Source organism: Mastigoproctus giganteus, unplaced genomic scaffold, assembly GCF_048544385.1.
Source record: "Mastigoproctus giganteus isolate SK-2022 unplaced genomic scaffold, ASM4854438v1 scaffold_15, whole genome shotgun sequence".
NCBI lineage: Eukaryota > Metazoa > Arthropoda > Arachnida > Uropygi > Thelyphonidae > Mastigoproctus > Mastigoproctus giganteus.
Window position 1 is genome coordinate 2,927,660 of NW_028328292.1, and position 17,370 is coordinate 2,945,029.

A 17,370-nucleotide genomic window follows, 5' to 3' on the forward strand; every position below is an offset into this window, starting at 1 on the left:
TGGTCTCATGTTTGCCGTGGACGCTATCTCTCTTGAGGATGCTCTTCACCTTTCTAATCAATTTCTTACTTCTACTACCCTGTTGGTACTAGGTCAACTGACCTATTTTGACTCTTAATTCTTCTATCTTCTGCTGAAGTCTTTCCCAAGCTGGCGGTTCCTTCTGTATTATTTTTTTTTTATTATCATTAGCCATATGGTGCAAGCAAGCCTGAGGTTTATGCTGCACCAGCCAAAAAAAAATTTCCGAGTTACCCTGAGAGAGAGAGAGAGAGAGAGAGAGAGAGAGAGAGAGAGAGAGAGAGAGAGAGAGAGAGGATAATAACGTAAAAATTGGTAGACTAAATATTCTTGATTGAACTTAACGGAACGCGATAAGCCAATTGCAGAATGTGAGGTTAGAAAAAAAAAAAAGACAGTAACACATCGAGAGTCAGCTTTCTGAACAATTTTTTTGGGGGAAAATAGCGACTGTGTAAATGTTAATTAGTTCCGTATAATAATAATACCAGACTCATAAAAGAACAGTTCATTCTAAGAAAAGGCAAGAAGAACGTATTGAAGGAGAGCATTGCTCAAGTACGTGCCATGGAATAAGAGAAGAGCAGGAGAATCAAAATCATGGACTAAATTATATTAAATAATAAAGCATACTTCGTACTCTAAGAGGAATTAAAGGCTTGTTAGGTTTATTAATCAGTTTTAATAAGGCCATTTTCCAAACAACTGGTAAAATACCCTCCACTAAATACTTGTACAATAACACGAGAGTATGCATTCTTAATTTAACAAAACTTAATATAAAAATATTCTCCACCAAGTTCATTCCAGGACACTTCGTGACTTTTCTAGCAATATTATTTAATTCACCAGGAAGAAATGGTCAATCCAGAGAATCAGAAATATATTGCAAATTATCATTTCAGATTCTAGAATGTTTCTCAGAATCAGTTACAGGAACATCTATGGGAAATAATCTATCCAAAATATGATTCATTGTGTCGTTCCAAACAATCGTCTCCTCTGTATTACAAATAACTGTTCCAAAATTATTAGTGTTAAAAAAATTTATTTCTAGTAATTTTGTATACAAGTCGCGATTCCCAGAAGTTTGAATAAAATTAGCCCAAGTTAATCGTTTCTGAAATGCAATAACTTTAACATAATTATTTTTTAAATTATTATAATACCGGTAGAAAGATCCAACCTCATAAGATGGCAAATGTTGGTGATGTTGATATTTCTGCCTTGCCTGGTGCTCCTTTTACGCAAGAACAATAATACATTTGACTACAAGGGACATGTACGCTTGGTTATAAACTTCTTACGAGAAGACTTATATGTAGCTTTTGTCAAAGATTTTTGAACCATTTCAGCAATTTGATGAGCCGAGACGTCATTGAGATCTTGCAAAAAAATCTATATTTTCAATACAAAATCTGATCATTTGTGGAGTGATTAACTTTCTAGAATTAGTAGACAATACCTGTACTATGTTAAAACCACAGGGGCTTTAACCAGGGTCCTGAGCTGGATATCATCATCCTCTTTCTTGTTGATTCCTCTCTCTCTCTCTCTCTCAAGATAACTCGGGAAATTTTTTTGGCTGCTGCAGCATATGCCTCAGGCTTCCTTGTATCATATGGCTAATAATAATAATAATAAAAGCAAAACCCGGTGATCACTGACTGTCCAGTAAGAAATAATTGATTGAAATAATTTCTAATAATTGATCACGTGTATCAGTCCCAGTTCTAAACTATAAATTAGACTTAGCATTCACATCGGATGTTATCACAATATTCTTTGGAATAATCATAGTCAGAGCGAAATCTAAAAGGTTAAAAATATCACTAACGTCCTCAGAAGGAGGGCAGCATATGGAAAAAAACATAAAATGATCAAGAAAAGTGAGTAATAAGCACACACGTAAACACCTGTTACAGAGGCCATTAATAACTGTTACATCAAAATTATCATTCATAATTTGGCTGTAACAGTATTAATGCCTTTTGGATGTAAAGATTCAGTTTGTATAACTCATGAGGTAATAGCAAAACCTACAATTTTAGATAACTGTTCTGAAGACAATTTAAGAAAATATGGTTTCTGTATTGAAATTATGTCAACTGAGTTATTATTTATTTTTATTATTATTATTAGCCATATGGTGCAAGGAAGCCTGAAGCTTATGTTGCAACTGCCAAAAAAAAAAAATTTCCCTATTACCCTGAGAGAGAGAGAGAAGTAGAAAGAAATCACCAAGAAAGGGAAGAATGATGACATCCAGCTGAGGACCCTGGGTGTGCCTAGCCCATGCTCACCAGATGGGAGCTCCTGGGGGTAATTGGGAATCTAATCTCACTAGCCACAGCTTTGGATCTTTGTCCATTTATCTGCACCATTTATCTGCATAATTTTTACTGTTTACACAGAACACCATTTCCATTGTGATCATTACTACTCAAGTTGAAGGAAAAAGAACTATTCATGATTAATCCTCAGACTTGCGTGTTCAAGTGTTCTAATACATTCAGGACAAGAGACATCTCTCACAAAGAGTAACAGCCGGTTACTCTTTCAAATGACATTCTGAAAAAAACATGACCACTCCTACAACAATGACCACAAGATAGAGAGTCATGAGTACAATGTTGTGTTGTGCGGCCAAAGCCCAAACAGAAATAAGCACTTTGTAAGTGTTCTAAAATTCCAAAATTTCTGTGATCCAAAAGCAGAATAGATTCTTCTCGTAAATGAAATACATTTAAAAAAATTTGGAGGAAAACTAATGACCCAATGAACAGTTGATGAAGATCTAGATTCAGTAGTAAAACGACAATGGATTTCACGCTTAACTTATTCGTCCACAAAACCATAATCCATTAAGTTCTTGCAATATATGTCTTCAATAATTTTTTCTTAGACTTCTTCCTTAATAATTTCTTCCTTAGACTTCTTCCTTAATAATTTCTTCAATAATTTCTTCCTTAGACTTCTTCCTTAATAATTTCTTCCTTTTGGAACATCATAAATAAGAAGTGAAGGATTTTCCTTCATGGGAGCACCAGAAGTAACACCGGAAGGAAAAAAAAAAAAAAAAAAAACAAGAGTGACAAGCAGAAATATGCTCAATGTCAGTTTTGCAAGCAGTCTCAAGAACAACACCACGGTTTCTGGCTAATCGTAAGGATTTCACCTTCACATTTTTAAATTCAGATTTTAGTGTCTTGGTTGCTAGATTCTTAACATTGACACTTGTCTTCAAATCACTATTATCGTTAGCTCTAAAAATAAGAACATTTTTATTTATGTCTGGAGACAAATCCTAGGGCCATGCCCCATCTCGACCGACCTCAGCAAAAGTATGCGCAGAAGTATTTTGCGACTCAGAGTTATTAATTTTATCCCGCATATTTTGGTTGTCCAAATCAGGAACTGGACACTTGTGATCTTTGAAGGGAAACCAAGCTGAAAAAGACTTTACTACACTATCCAGTAAATTAGTTCGTTTGTTAACTTCCGTATTACCTTCAAATGCCTTCAATTTCTCATTTTCAATTAATAGCAATGTGGCAACAGTCTCAAGGTTTGACCCCTTTTCCATTATTAAAGGTAAACCGCAGCCGTTATCAATCCACTGCAGGATGGAAGCCTCCTCAATGATTTATGCTGTGGGACCATAATGGACCATAATCTGCCACGCTGGTTCAGTGCAGTTGGCAGATCAACGGTAATTAGCAGTCAGGGACTTGAACCTCGTTCTACTCAAAGAGACTGTGCTACTGCACTCCCGCTCCTGGCTACTTGGCTACGGCTGTAACTTTAGTCACTTTACTGCTTTTACTGGAAAAGCAATAAAAAAAACAAACAAACCGTAATGTCCCTTCTCGTACGAAAAGTCTGTCCACTAGCAAAATTGGTATCGTCACCCTACTTCCCACACTGAGTGGAGAAGGCGTGGGTTCCCGTCGATAACGCTAGGAACTTTAGTGGGCTTTTTTTCCACTCCGTGGCTGAGTTAGTCAGTCTCAAGCATAGATACCAAAATTTTTTAAACTGGGATTTTTCATCCAGCAAATCGACCAGAGAACACACGCAATTTACAGACACAATATACATAGGTAGTTGAATTAACATTCTGGGTGACCCTGGCGCATTATTATTATTATTATTATTATTGAAATGAAAATAGATTTATGCGGAACTCGCAATAAACAAATAATCAGGAATCACCTCAAAACGTACTTCAGTAGCGTGATCTCCTATGCCGTGGAAGTTTGGTTGGCCGTACCTCCCACCAGCCTCAAGAAACTATGTGGTATAGAATTCTGGGTGCTGAAGTGGGCCAACGGGTGGTCTCACCGGACCTACACGACTTCCAAATCTGTACTATGCTCCAACTTGTAATACACGCCCGCAGTCCAGAGTCCAAGTTCGAAAAATAAAGGCGTTCCTTCATCTGTGTTCATTTAAGCATAATCATATGAACATTTGGAACGTGGTTGGTTGGCGTTTGCCGTGCAGACACCTTGGCAGTACCCCCTCTTTGTAATCAAGGCTCCAGAGGCTACAGAATTTCAATAGACACTTCTCAAATGTGATTTTGGACACTCTCAACTCGCTCAACATCGACTTGGACCTATGGTCGATTGATTAGTCATATCGAGATGACATCTTGGGCTATCTTACTGTATGTAGAGGACAGGTGTGCAAGTGCCGGTTCTAGTATACCGATGCCATTTTATATTATGCTGAATTTGTAGTCTTGTTTTTTATTAAGATTAATTCCCTGTTCAGATATTTTGTCTTTAATGGTTACTTTGTAGCTGAACTTTCGTATTTTTGTATTTTTGTGATTGGTCACTTGTGTAGTGAATGTTTTATAAGATTCCTCTGATTATCTGTGCAGGGAATCAAAATGTATATCAGGTAATTTATTATTAAAGAATTTTATTATTATTATTATTACTAGCCATATAGTGCAAGGAAGCCTGAGGCTAGCCAAAAAAAATTTCCGGGTTATCCTGAGAGAGAGAGAGAGAGAGAGAGAGAGAGAGAGAGAGAGAGAGAGAGAGAGAGAGAGAGAGAGAGAGAGAGAGAGAGAGAGAGAGAAGGGAATCACCAAGAAAGAGAAGAATGATGATATCCAGCTCAGAATCTTGGGTGTGCCAAGCCCATACTCACCAGATGTGAGCCCCTGAGTTATGACCTCAATAGTCAATGCGCCATTAAACACCAAACGAACCAACCACCAACTGGGTGACCCTATTAAATAGTTTTTCTCATACGAGAAATAGCCTCATGAACCAAGGATACATCCTGTACATTATCATGAAAAGATTGCAATCCTGTATCAGTACCTGATTTAGGATTAATATCAGTACCTGGTTTAAGGCAGTGATACTAATCCTAAATCAAAGTCACCATTTTCAGTCCATCGTCTAGCTGTTAGATGATAGACTGAAAATGCGAGACTCTACTACAAGGCGGGACAGCCTATATTCAACATAACCTTCGAGGAGGCTTGGGTGCTCGATATTGTCCCGATGACTGATTCTATGTCCATTATCCGTCCACTCTTGTAAAGCCTAAACTACAGCACAGTCAGCACTCCGTAAACATCCCATAAGATTTGTAGTCCGTCGGATCACGTTTCTTGCCATGTCGATGAAGTACTTTGAATGGAATCATATGTCACGAACTTGCAGCATCATATTTACTGTTCTCACCGCGAAGTGCGTTCCAACAGGCAGGGAGAAACAGCCAATTACTAAAGCATGGGTCATAATGTTTTACTGGACTGTATGTATGATAATATATACTCATATATCTATTGATTTATATATTTTTTCTTTGCTTTCCAACTGTCTTTCCAATCTGTCTTCGCGGTAGCACAGTGGTATCGCCATTGTCCTCTCCACATCGGGTGGAAAAGACCCTGGTTCGAATCCCGTCGATGATGCAAGTAGCATTAATGGGCTTTTTTCACTCCGTGGCTGAGTTAGTCGGTCTCAGGTATAGACAGTAAGGTTTTGTTCCCCAGAAATTAGCGTTTTTTCGTCCAGCAAAACAGGCAAATCGACCAGAGAACACACGCAATTTACAGACACAATACATACAGTATATGGGTATATAGAAGCAATTCTGGGTGACTCCAATAAAATAATTTGAATTTGAATTTTTGCTTTCTAACAACTGTAGAATTCACTGCCAATTGACTTTTTTCCTGATAGGCAGTTAAACCCCTAACTTCGGAATTAGGAGGCGTGGGCGATGGATGAAAGTCATCACTCAGGTTGGAGAATTACCACCGCCCACACTTTCCGTCGGATATGGCCGTGCCGAGCCATTTTAGTACCTGAAGCAAGAATGAAAAATCCCGCCCTACTGTTAATAATGGCAACGTTGGCAATTATTTAATCTTTCTTTGGCGTCCCGTTCAATTTTTAACCTGAGGCAAGAACCTCATTCGCCTCACCCTCGGCACGGCTCTGCCGTCAGGTATTATTACTTGTCCTTCGAGAACTAGTACTAAAATCTGGTCGAAAGAATGAAATAGTGGAGGCACGAAACATCAGCCCTGGCTGATATTCATTCAGATCAATTCATACCTCGAGACACTATCGTATCTAGGTATCATCGTAAAGGGGGGCATGACGACCAGCTTTTTGATTGTTTTTTTTTTTTTTTTAGATAGACCTAGGAACATTTATACGCATGGTTAAGGGGGGTATATTCCCATCTGCTCCCCCTATGAATACGCCCCTGCTACAAGAACTTACAGCGAAAGTTCCCACACGTGTCTTTGAGTAGTTGCCTTTAATATGTTTCTGTTTGTACAGCAGGTCGTTTCTTTGAACCTTCAAACCTAACAAGGCGTTAGGTTTGAAAGTTTGAGCGTATTTGAAGTTATATCCTGATGAAGTAAACGACAACGTTTCAGAAACGACCTACAGTGACAGAAATGAATCATTTTAACACGTATCAATTAGAGTATCTTCCCTCAAAATTTCATATTAGCGCATTAAACTTTTTGCGATTCTGCTGACTTTAAAATATAAATATATATTTCAAAGAATATAAGGTTAAATTATGATTTTATATAGTAATTTTTTGAGTGATTTTACTTGTTGTTATGAAGATTTCTTATGATTGCATGTCTGAAGAAGTGTTTTTTTGTGATTGTGTTTGATGAACGTTTTCAACGTTTTCATGATTGTCTGTGGGGAAAGAGATTTTTTATGATTGTTTTTTGTGAAAATTTTTCATAGTTCCTTTTGACTCCATAGAGTGCTCTGCTTGCAATTACCGTGTGTATATGTTACAACGTTAAGCGCATTTTTCAGAGAAAATTTCTCCTGCTCTTGTTGGCAAGCTTAGAAATAATGACATTTGGAAATTTGAATATAGTCTTAAATCAGAATCGAAGAACGCATTCAGAACATGTTATTAGCAATAACTTCACTGTGTACATACTTGTGTGACTTACTGTTACGCTTTCTTATCTGGAAAATACTGATTATTCTCTCCTCGTAGATATGCCAACTGACCGCGTAAGTTATAATTGTCATTCGGTAGCGTATCTAGAAATCACTGGAGTTGGTATGGTGGGGTTGTGGGCAACGTATGATCGTGGGATTCCGTTCTCTATTATTTCTATTTTATTTACTCAGTTTATTTATTTTAGGAAAAGGCCATACAATAACCGCAGAGGCACACATCTGTTGAGATGTGGGCTTGGTGCACATAGGGTCCTGAGCTGAATATCATCGTTCTTCTCTTTCTTGGTGATTCCCTTCTACTTCTGACTCATGTTTTCTCTCACTCACTATCTCACTCTCAGGGTAACTCAGACATTTTTATTTATTTGTTATTATTATTATTTTTTTGGCTGGTGTAGCAGACGCCTCGGACTTCCTTACATGCAATCAACCCCGGGGGCTCACATCTGGTGAGTATGGGCTTGGCACACCCATGGTCCTGAGCTGGATATCATTCTTCTCTTTCTTGGTGATTCCCTTCTACTTTTCTCGCTCTCTCCCCCTCTCTCAGCGTAACTCGGGATTTTTTTTTTTTTTTTGGCTGGTGCAGCATAAGCCTCAGGCTTCCTTGCACCATATAGCTAATAATAATAATAATATGGCTAATAATATAATACCATTTAAAACTTTGTGATCTTGGTTTAAATTATTTTTTCATACTTCAAACCAATTGAGTCCGATTTTCCAATTGGGAAAATGTATATGCAGAAGAAGCCTAAATAATAATTTTACTTATAAGTTTAAAAATTAACCCCAGGGGCTTACATCTTGTGAGTATGGCTTGGCTCACCCAGGGTCCTGAGCTGGATATCACCATTCTTCTCTTTCTTGGTGATTCTGTTTTACTTCTGACTCTCTCTCACTGTAACTCGGGAATTTTTTTTTTTTTTTGGCTGGTGCAGTATAAGCCTCAGGCTTCCTTGCACCATATGGTTAGTAATAATAAAACAATTGAATCAATTAAGAAACTAGTGTAAGACTAAATAAAAATTTAGGGCTAGAAGCCTCAGACTACGGAAAACTTACTAGACATACTAAATTTACTGAAACCAATATAAAAATGGTTCACTGAAGAAGTGCTCCAAGTATAATGTAAATGAGGTAATTTAAAATAAAATGATGCCAGTCTAAGCTATCAGTGTTCGGAAGAATTTAATTGCACATCCAAAATAATGATTTTTAATTACAGATTTACTTAAAAAAGGTGTAATCTAATTATGAAGTAGAGTTAAACTAAAGAAACCCTTAGTGGTTGGGGATAGAATGCATAGGAAATTCCGTGGACACTGATGGCACGTAGAAATGAAAAAACTCAAGATGCCTGTTGAGTTGATATGTCTCTGTCAGCTCACAGTTTAAAAACAGTTTGAAGACATAAATGCTAAATTTGCCCTTATATGAAATAATAGAAAATGAGCTCATGGGGAATCATAGGTCCAAAAATGATCAAAAGGTTTGGTGGATAATCTTATAGTTCTTGAATGCATAGTGGTACTTCGAAGATTATGAATGGGGCTTACACTGCCATTGTTTGAGCAATACATACCAAATTTTAATTTGTTACATGGCAATACAGTAGGCAGCTGCTTTGATTAAACACTCTTTTTCCCTCATTTATAGCATGTACTGGAAATGTTGAATTTGAACAACATGCAAACATTAAATTTTGTTGTAAATTTGGAATATCAGCCAGGGAAACAAATTAAATCCCCATTAAATTTTACAGAGATGGGCAAAAAAGCAGTTTTCAAGTGGTTTCAAAAGTTTTATAGGAGAATTTTTTGCTGGAGAAGAAGAAAGAAAGAAGTAGTCATCTGTGAAATATCAAAATGATCAAATATCAGTGAAATATCTACCATTGTTCTATTGGATTGATGACTGGCTACTTGAGAAATTACTTAGGAGATATTGCATTTGGTTTGGTTCAGGTCATTTGGACTGAAGATTTTGGTTTGAGTCAAAAGGGCACAAAGTTTGTTCCACACAGTTTCACTCAAAATCAAAGGTAGCACAAGGCCTTATTTCATCTGAGGTGTTCAAGCAAATTATATTTTTTACAAGTATTATAACAGGTGAATGAAAAACGATGTCACCAAGGCCAAAAAAGCAGTGAAGTTAAAATCACATGCAAAGGTCATTTGCATCAAAAATTCAAATTCATTCTAAATTCTGAACCTACTACCAAGAAGTTTTAAAACAGTTGAAAGTTGTAATGTGTTGTAATGACCAGAAAAATGGTGAAATGGTTGGCTTTTTCACCAGTCAGTATTTTGCTAATGAGAGTACAGTATATTCCACCTCTCTAGTTTTACATTATCTTCCTCCAGTATCAAACAGTTGCATGCAGCTCACTCTATCCTAAACTCTAATGCCTGTACAATATACACAGACAGATCAAAAACTGACAATGCAGTAGGTGTTGCGGCAGTCTTTCCATCATTCACAGTTACTGCTTCATTACACCGAGCAACACATTTTGGGTCATATCTTGTTACGGGCATGAAAGTAAGTTTATTTTATATATTTTGGGGTGCTAAACATGAAAATAGTGCTTAAAATGGCAGATTGGCTCTTGTTTTCGAAAAAAAGTAGTTTTTTTATATTTATACAAGGTATTTTTTTATTTATGGCAGTAAGATATAGCTACAAACATACCTCTATCAAACACGGGACCCTTTCTCTTGTATTCAGCTTCGGGAGCATCCCATTTCGCCATCCAACAATAATTGGCTAACGTGGCGGCACTCCATTTGCTATTGTATCTTTGTTCCATTGTTGCGATGTCTGGATGGAAGCACTCACCATGTTCGTCACTGATGGCACCACAGTTTGGCGGGGGAAAATCTAAGTGTGAGTGCAAGAAATGCATTCTTCAATGACATGTTGCATCCCAGTTTTTTATAAGAAGTAATGAGATCTTCCACAAGCTGCCTGTAGTTGCCAGCTTTAACATTTCCTAGAAAACCAGTTGAAACATTTCGAAAGGCTTTCCATGCTGATTTCTTGTTATCACTAAGGTTATATTAGAACTGTTCGTCTTTGAAAAGTTGCCTTATTTGTGGACTAATGAAAACGCCTGCCTTAATCTTCTCTGTACTAAGTCTTGGGAATTTCTCTTCCAAGTATGTGAATGCAAGCCCATTCACCGCCAAAGCTTTCAAGAAATTTTTCACGAGCCCCAGTTTGATGTGAAGTGGTGGAAGCAAAACTTTATTTGGATCTACCAGAGATGCAAATGCTATTTTCTTCATTCCAGGCGTTAATGATTTTCGTTGAGGCCAACTCCTTTTCTCGTAGTTCATATCCTTGCACAACTATCCCAATTGCAGAAAAAGCAAAAATATTAGTGTAACCTTTTTGTAGTCCTAATAAAATGCTGATTACCTTAAAATTGCATCTCTGCGACTCATACTTCTGATAGTGTACACCTAAAAGGATGTTCTCCACGTTTGCATAGTTTATTTTTTGTGGACTATAAATAGTCAGCATTCTTCAGAAACATGCCTCATGTTCATTGCTACCAATAGACCATCAGTATTCTTACAAACAGTGAGTTCGCCTCTGTTTAATAGAATTTGTCTTTATTTTGAGTATGAAATGTCACTTTCACAGATTGATCTAGAAGTTCCACTGTTGTAGCCTTGAGGCCAAAAGCTCTGGCTTATTCTTTGGCAGTTTGAGATCACTGATGAGGTCATTAAGCTCGCTTTCTGTAATCTTATGTGGTCCAGAAGGATAAAGATTTGGACAAAATGGTGGATCCCTTGATGTGGAAAGCCGCTGTATTTCTTCATGCATATCATGTTCATCAATGTCTTCATCAGAATGTGCATAGGTCAGGTAGTTCAGGGATATGTAGTACTTCACTGTGAGGCATGAAATGAATTGCAGATGGTATGTTTGGATACATCACTGTCCACTTTTTCTTCATTGTCATCCTTTTTATAATAGGTGCCACCATACAGAAGTAACAGTCTCTAATATGATTTGTTGGCTCCCTCCATATCATGGGCACTGCAAAAGGCATAAAACATCCCTTTCCATTTGCCCATGCGTTGAATTTTGATGAACAGGTAGTGCAGCATATGTGTGGAGCCCAGCCCTTGTCCTGTTTGCCTACTTTATATCCAAAATACAAGAAGTAGGCCTTTTTTTTGGCTTGAGTTAAGGAACGCTTTCTTGAACTAATGTGACTTCTCCACATACGTAACAGAAGTCATTCAGACTATTCACACAATTATGGGGGCATATTAATCTTACAAATCAACAAAAATACTGCACAAAAAGTAAAAAGTAGGAATCTCACAGGGAACAACCGTTAATTGAGAATAAATCACCCAGTATCTAGCCATATTCGAGAATTACTGCAACAGAGTTGAAGACATATGAGGTTACAACAATTTATCGTGTGATGAAGAGCAAGGCGGCAGTTGCCATTCATGCGATAAGATTATGTTGGTACCGAAACTGTGGTGTTGCCTTGTGTTTTGCTGAGAGCCATGGTATAATGTAGAGTAACTCACTAATATTAGACAACAACTGTAATTCGAAAACAAGAACCAATTGACAAATTTTAATATGGTTTCATGTTCAGCAGCATGAAATTAGTCAAGATTGGGTGTTTTCGTAACATTTTACATGTTGAACAGTGGTACCAGCTGAACTATAGGCCATAAAGCTAGCACTTAGCCAGATTGTTGAATATTCCATTTTACATGCTTTAATCTGTACTGACTCTCTCAGTACTGTAATCTTATGTGGTCCAGAAGGACCACATAAGATTATTCTTTGCCATAATGAAAATTTCTCTTCCTCTCATCCAACACTGAAAATCATTCACCACCAGTTACTCTCCTGTAGTGAATCCAAACAATCAGTAACATTTTGTTGGATCCCAGGACATTCCAGAATTCCAGGAAATGAGAGTACCAATCTTGCAGCTAAACAACCTATTCCCACCCTCTCACAGCAACCAAAGGTTCTTTATATGGATTACAAGACTATAATACACACGGCATGTTATTATAACTGGTCACAGATCTGGCAAAGTAATACCACAAACAAGCTTTATCAAATAAAACAAGATCCAAAGTCGTGGCTCTCTGGGTTCAGGCAGAACAGATGAGAAGAAATAGTATTGAGAATTTGGCGCACTCATCTGACACACCTGTTTTTATTATTGGGAAAAAATCCACCACAGTTCACATCCTGTCACACTCTACTCATGGTCTGCCAAAATCTGACAGACTGCTCATGTTATTCATCCATCCACTCTAATACCTACAAATCATTCTGCAGATCAAATGAAGCTCCGATGTTATCCAATTTCCTCGGAAATCAAGCCAGTATAGAAGAACCCTTGACATACTTGAAGCATGTTGGTCTCTACAAATCAATATAATTAAATAGGTATAATGTATTTAATGGGGCTTAGAGGGGAACAGGCATTCTGTGTGTTATCAGACACGCAGTCAAAAACACTGATGGATCCAATATCTTTCTATTTCAGAAGATTTAGAAGAAGTCCGGTTGGCCTGCCTCCCTAAAATTCACTAATGCACACCTTCTCGATGGTAAGCCTTGTTACATCACTTAGGTGGCAACGAACGTGTAGAGGGGTTCTCTGCAATACGCCTGGTCAGCATGAAGGGGAAAAGACCAAACCCTCCAGCACATGACAGTAAGACGAAAGAAATGGCCCTCAGTCCCCAGCGGCTTTCACCCCCCCCCCCCTCTTACGGCAGCGAGAGGATCAGAGTGGAAGCAGAGAGTGCTAAGAATCTATGGATACGACCAGACCCATGCACGGAATCTGAACTTGGCCTGTTACAACATAAGATCGCTCATCTGTGAAAACAGGATATTACAGCTGGAAAAGGAATTAGAAAATGTGAATTGGAATATTATCGGTTTGGCTGAAACAAGAAGAAATGAATCACTTAGTTTATCAAGTGAGTGGAAATCTGCTGTACACCAATGGAAACAGTGAAAGGAGTGAAGGTTGAGTTGATTTTCTGGTCCATAAAGATACAAAAAAACAACATTTTGGAATTCAAAAGTACATCACCAAGGGTGTCAAGACTGCTACTCAGGATTTCTAAGAGGTATAAGCTAAAAGTTATAATGATTTATGCACCAACATCGAGCCATGATGTTGAAGAGGTTGAAGAAATGTACACCAAAATTGAGAGTCTTCTAGATGAACAGAAAACTCACTACACTGTCATTATGGGGGACTTCAATGCTAAATTTGGAAAGAGACAAAACAGCACAGAAAGGGGAACTATAGTAAAATTTGGAATTGGTGAAAGAAATGAAAGAGGTGAAAGACTTGTGGAATTTGCAGAATCTAGAGGAATGTCAGTAATGAACATTTTTTTTAAGAAAAGGGTGAACAGAAAGTGGACATGGAAGAGCCCAAATGGATTAACAATTAATGAAATCGACTTCATCCTCACTAACAGAAGATATATCGTGAATGATGTTGCTGTTGTGAACAAGGTAAATGTTGGAAGCGATCACAGAATGGTAAGATGCTCACTTGATATAGATTTAAGAAAAGAAAGGAAAAAAACTTGACTCGAGTAAATAATACGAAGGTCTTTGAGATAACAGAAGAGGAGAAAAAGCAGTGTGTACTGGAACTTAAGAACAAGTTTGAGCTTCTGCATACTGCTCAGGACCAAGATATCGACAAGGAATATTACAACTTTCTGAAAGTGATAAAGCCCAAGAAACCTATAGGGAAAAAGAAATCCAAAGAAGAAAAAATTAGTCAAGAAACACTTGTCATGATGAACCGAAGACGACAAATGAAGAGCGAGAAAATTGAGTATACTGAGTTATGCAAAGCCATTAGAAAGAGACTCAGAGAGGACATAAGAAGATTTAACACAAGAAAAGTAGAACAAGCATTAAGGGAAAACAAAGGATTTAAATCAGCAGCCATGAGCAGTAATACAGAAAGACAAATGATACTGAAACTGAAGAATAGGGATGGTGTACTTATAAACAGTAGAGAGGGCATGATTCATATAGCAGAAGACTACTATAGAGAATTATACAAGCAGCGAGGGAATGATGCCAGCAGTGGGGAAAATGGATTGCAAAGTAGCAACACGTACGACATACCCGATATTCTTCCTGATGAGGTAGAACATGTGTTGAAGAAAATGAAGAATAACAAAGCCCTGGGGGAAGATGAAGTTACTGTAGAGTTGTTAAAATTGGAAGGAAGAGACATGACACAAAAACTGGCAAGACTCTTCACAAAATGCATTAGAAAAGGTGTGTTGCCTAAGGAATGGAATAATGCATTCATAGTTTTGCTGCATAATAAAGGAGATAAATCAGAAATTGGAAATTATAGACCAATTAGTTTGTTATTCCACATCTACAACTTGTTCACAAAGGTCATTACTAACAGATTAGAAAGAATACTTGATGAGAATCAGCCGAAAGAGCAAGCTGGCTTTAGGACAGTATTCTCAACTATGGATCACCTTCACGTAATGTCACAGCTAATGGAGAAAGAAAATGAATATAAAACACCATTATGCCTGGCATTTGTGGATTATCAAAAGGCATTTGACTCCATACATCATAAGGCAATGTTTCGGGCACTGGAAAGACAAGGCATAGATACCCCATATATTATAATTTTGAAGAAAATATATGAGAATGCTACCTCCTTTATTAGACTAGAGAAAGACAGTAATAAATTTAAAATCGATAAAGGAGTTCGACAAGGAGACACAATATCTCTGAATTTGTTTACTGCTGCCCTTCAGGAAGCTTTCAGAAGATTAGACTGGTCACAGAAAGGAGTCAATGTGAATGGAGAGTACCTAAACCATTTACAATTTTCAGATGACATTGTGGTCATAAGCTACGATCCCAAAGAATTAGAGGAAAATCTTAATCAGTTATGAAGAGTTAGTAAGAATTTTGGACTAAAGATGAATATGGCTAAAACAAAAGTAATGATGAACAAGTATGCCACAGATATGGATATAATGATTGAAGGAGCAGTAATTGAAAAGGTTGAGTCATATACTTATCTGGGACAAGTCATCAGCTGTAATAATGATAAATGGCTGGAAGTCAAGAGAAGAATAAATTTTGAATGGATAGTATTCAGGAAATATAGTCACATACTGAAGAGCAATATCCCAATTTGTCGGAAATGTAAAATAATGACCAATGTATACTCCCCACCATGACTTATGGAAGTGAAACTTGGGCATTCACCAAAAGAACGGAAGAGAAGTTGAGAACTACACAGCGAAGAATGGAACGAATTAATTGGGAATCAGACAGACTGTTAGATAAGAAGAGAAACACATGGATTAGGCAGCAAATTCAAGTAAAGGACATTCTTATCAAAACTAAAGAACTAAAATGGTCTTGGGCAGGACACATAGCTCGAAGACATGATGACAGATGGACTAAGAAAATAACAGAATGGTACCCAAGAGGAGCTAGAAGAAAACCTGGAAGACAATGACAGAGATGGACAGATGAAATTCATGAGTTTGTGGGTAGTAAATGGATGGGCATTGCACAAAAGAGAAGGAACTGGAAAGTTGTTGGAGAGGCCTTCATCCTGCAGTGGATTGGAAATGGCTGATGATGATGAATGTTTAATAAACTATGATAGACACAATTTGGCCTCAGTATCCCTTGTGTCATTAAGCATTATATCAACAACAACCTTTTAGTGTGAGGAATCTTGTACCCCACAAATATTTTCAACTTTTTGAGTATCTACCATCAATTCCTTAAATACTGATCAACAGATGATTATTCAGTGGGACAAATAAAGCTTAGATAACTGTGATCTTTCTAAGCCTCAGCCTTGTATTATTTCTTACAAAAAAGTGTTTGCTGCTACCATTCTTATCTTCAGTAACACATTTCTAGTCAAGGTCATGTATTGTTATTTGGGATTATCCTGGGCTTGTCTTTACAATCTGGCATCCCCTTCCAATTGATCATTACAAGTAGCAGTGATTGACATGTCTAGCCCGTTATCGTTAGTCTTAATTAGGGTGTTTATCCTCATCTTGCTGCTGTTTTAAAATTGGAAACTCATTTTCCAATTTTAAGACAGCGGCAAGGTGGAGTATAAACACCCTAAGACTAACCATATTGGGTTAGGCATGTCAATCACTGCTACTTGCAATGATCAATCGAAAGGGATACCAGATTGTAAAGCCTAACCTTATCTTGACTTCTAATCTCTCTTGTTATAAGCACACATACAGATATTGTTTCCTCTCCAAAAAAAATTGGATTTTATTTTTTGCTTTTGGCATAATTTTCTTCTGAACAGCTACAGACTCATTAAAAATCACAAATGTACACTACTATAGAATATTGTCCCCACATGTGGGGGTAGTGTTCCCAAGACCTTTTTCAAGCTAAACTCTATCCAGAAGTACCAGTCAGATTGATAAATGATCTGTCTCTTACAAACCCTCTCCACTCTGTCATATAGACTCCTTTTCTGCCACATGTCTTTTCTGTAGATATTTTCATGGCACCATTCTTTTCCACTAATCTCCACTGAACTAGTCCAAACACATGCATTAACTCAGTCTATTCACTGTCCAAATCTAAACTCACACAGCTAATTTTTACTTTTCATCATTTGTCACTTCTACCTTTGTTCTTTGAGAAAACCTTTCTTCACATGTATTTCCCAAAAATTATAATCTATAAAAATTCAAGTCTGATATTAACAAGTAACATCTATCTTGGCCTTTTGGGTTTGGAGTTAACATTAAAAAAACAAGCATTACAGAAGCCGAGAGGATGAATATAG

General features: G+C 37.3%; 1 protein-coding gene across 2 annotated transcripts in view; it reads left to right on the plus strand.

Annotated features, from left to right (window-relative positions):
* The first annotated feature begins 7,359 nt into the window (after positions 1-7,359).
* Positions 7,360-17,370, plus strand: part of LOC150074911 (cytoplasmic dynein 2 intermediate chain 1) — a 466,509-nt gene continuing 456,498 nt past the window's right edge. For both annotated transcript variants that reach the window (XM_090389329.1, XM_090389330.1), the window contains exon 1: positions 7,360-7,556. In XM_090389329.1, the coding sequence (XP_090245455.1) occupies positions 7,542-7,556 (15 nt within the window). In that variant the 5' untranslated portion in view covers positions 7,360-7,541. The remainder of the gene's footprint in view (positions 7,557-17,370) is intronic.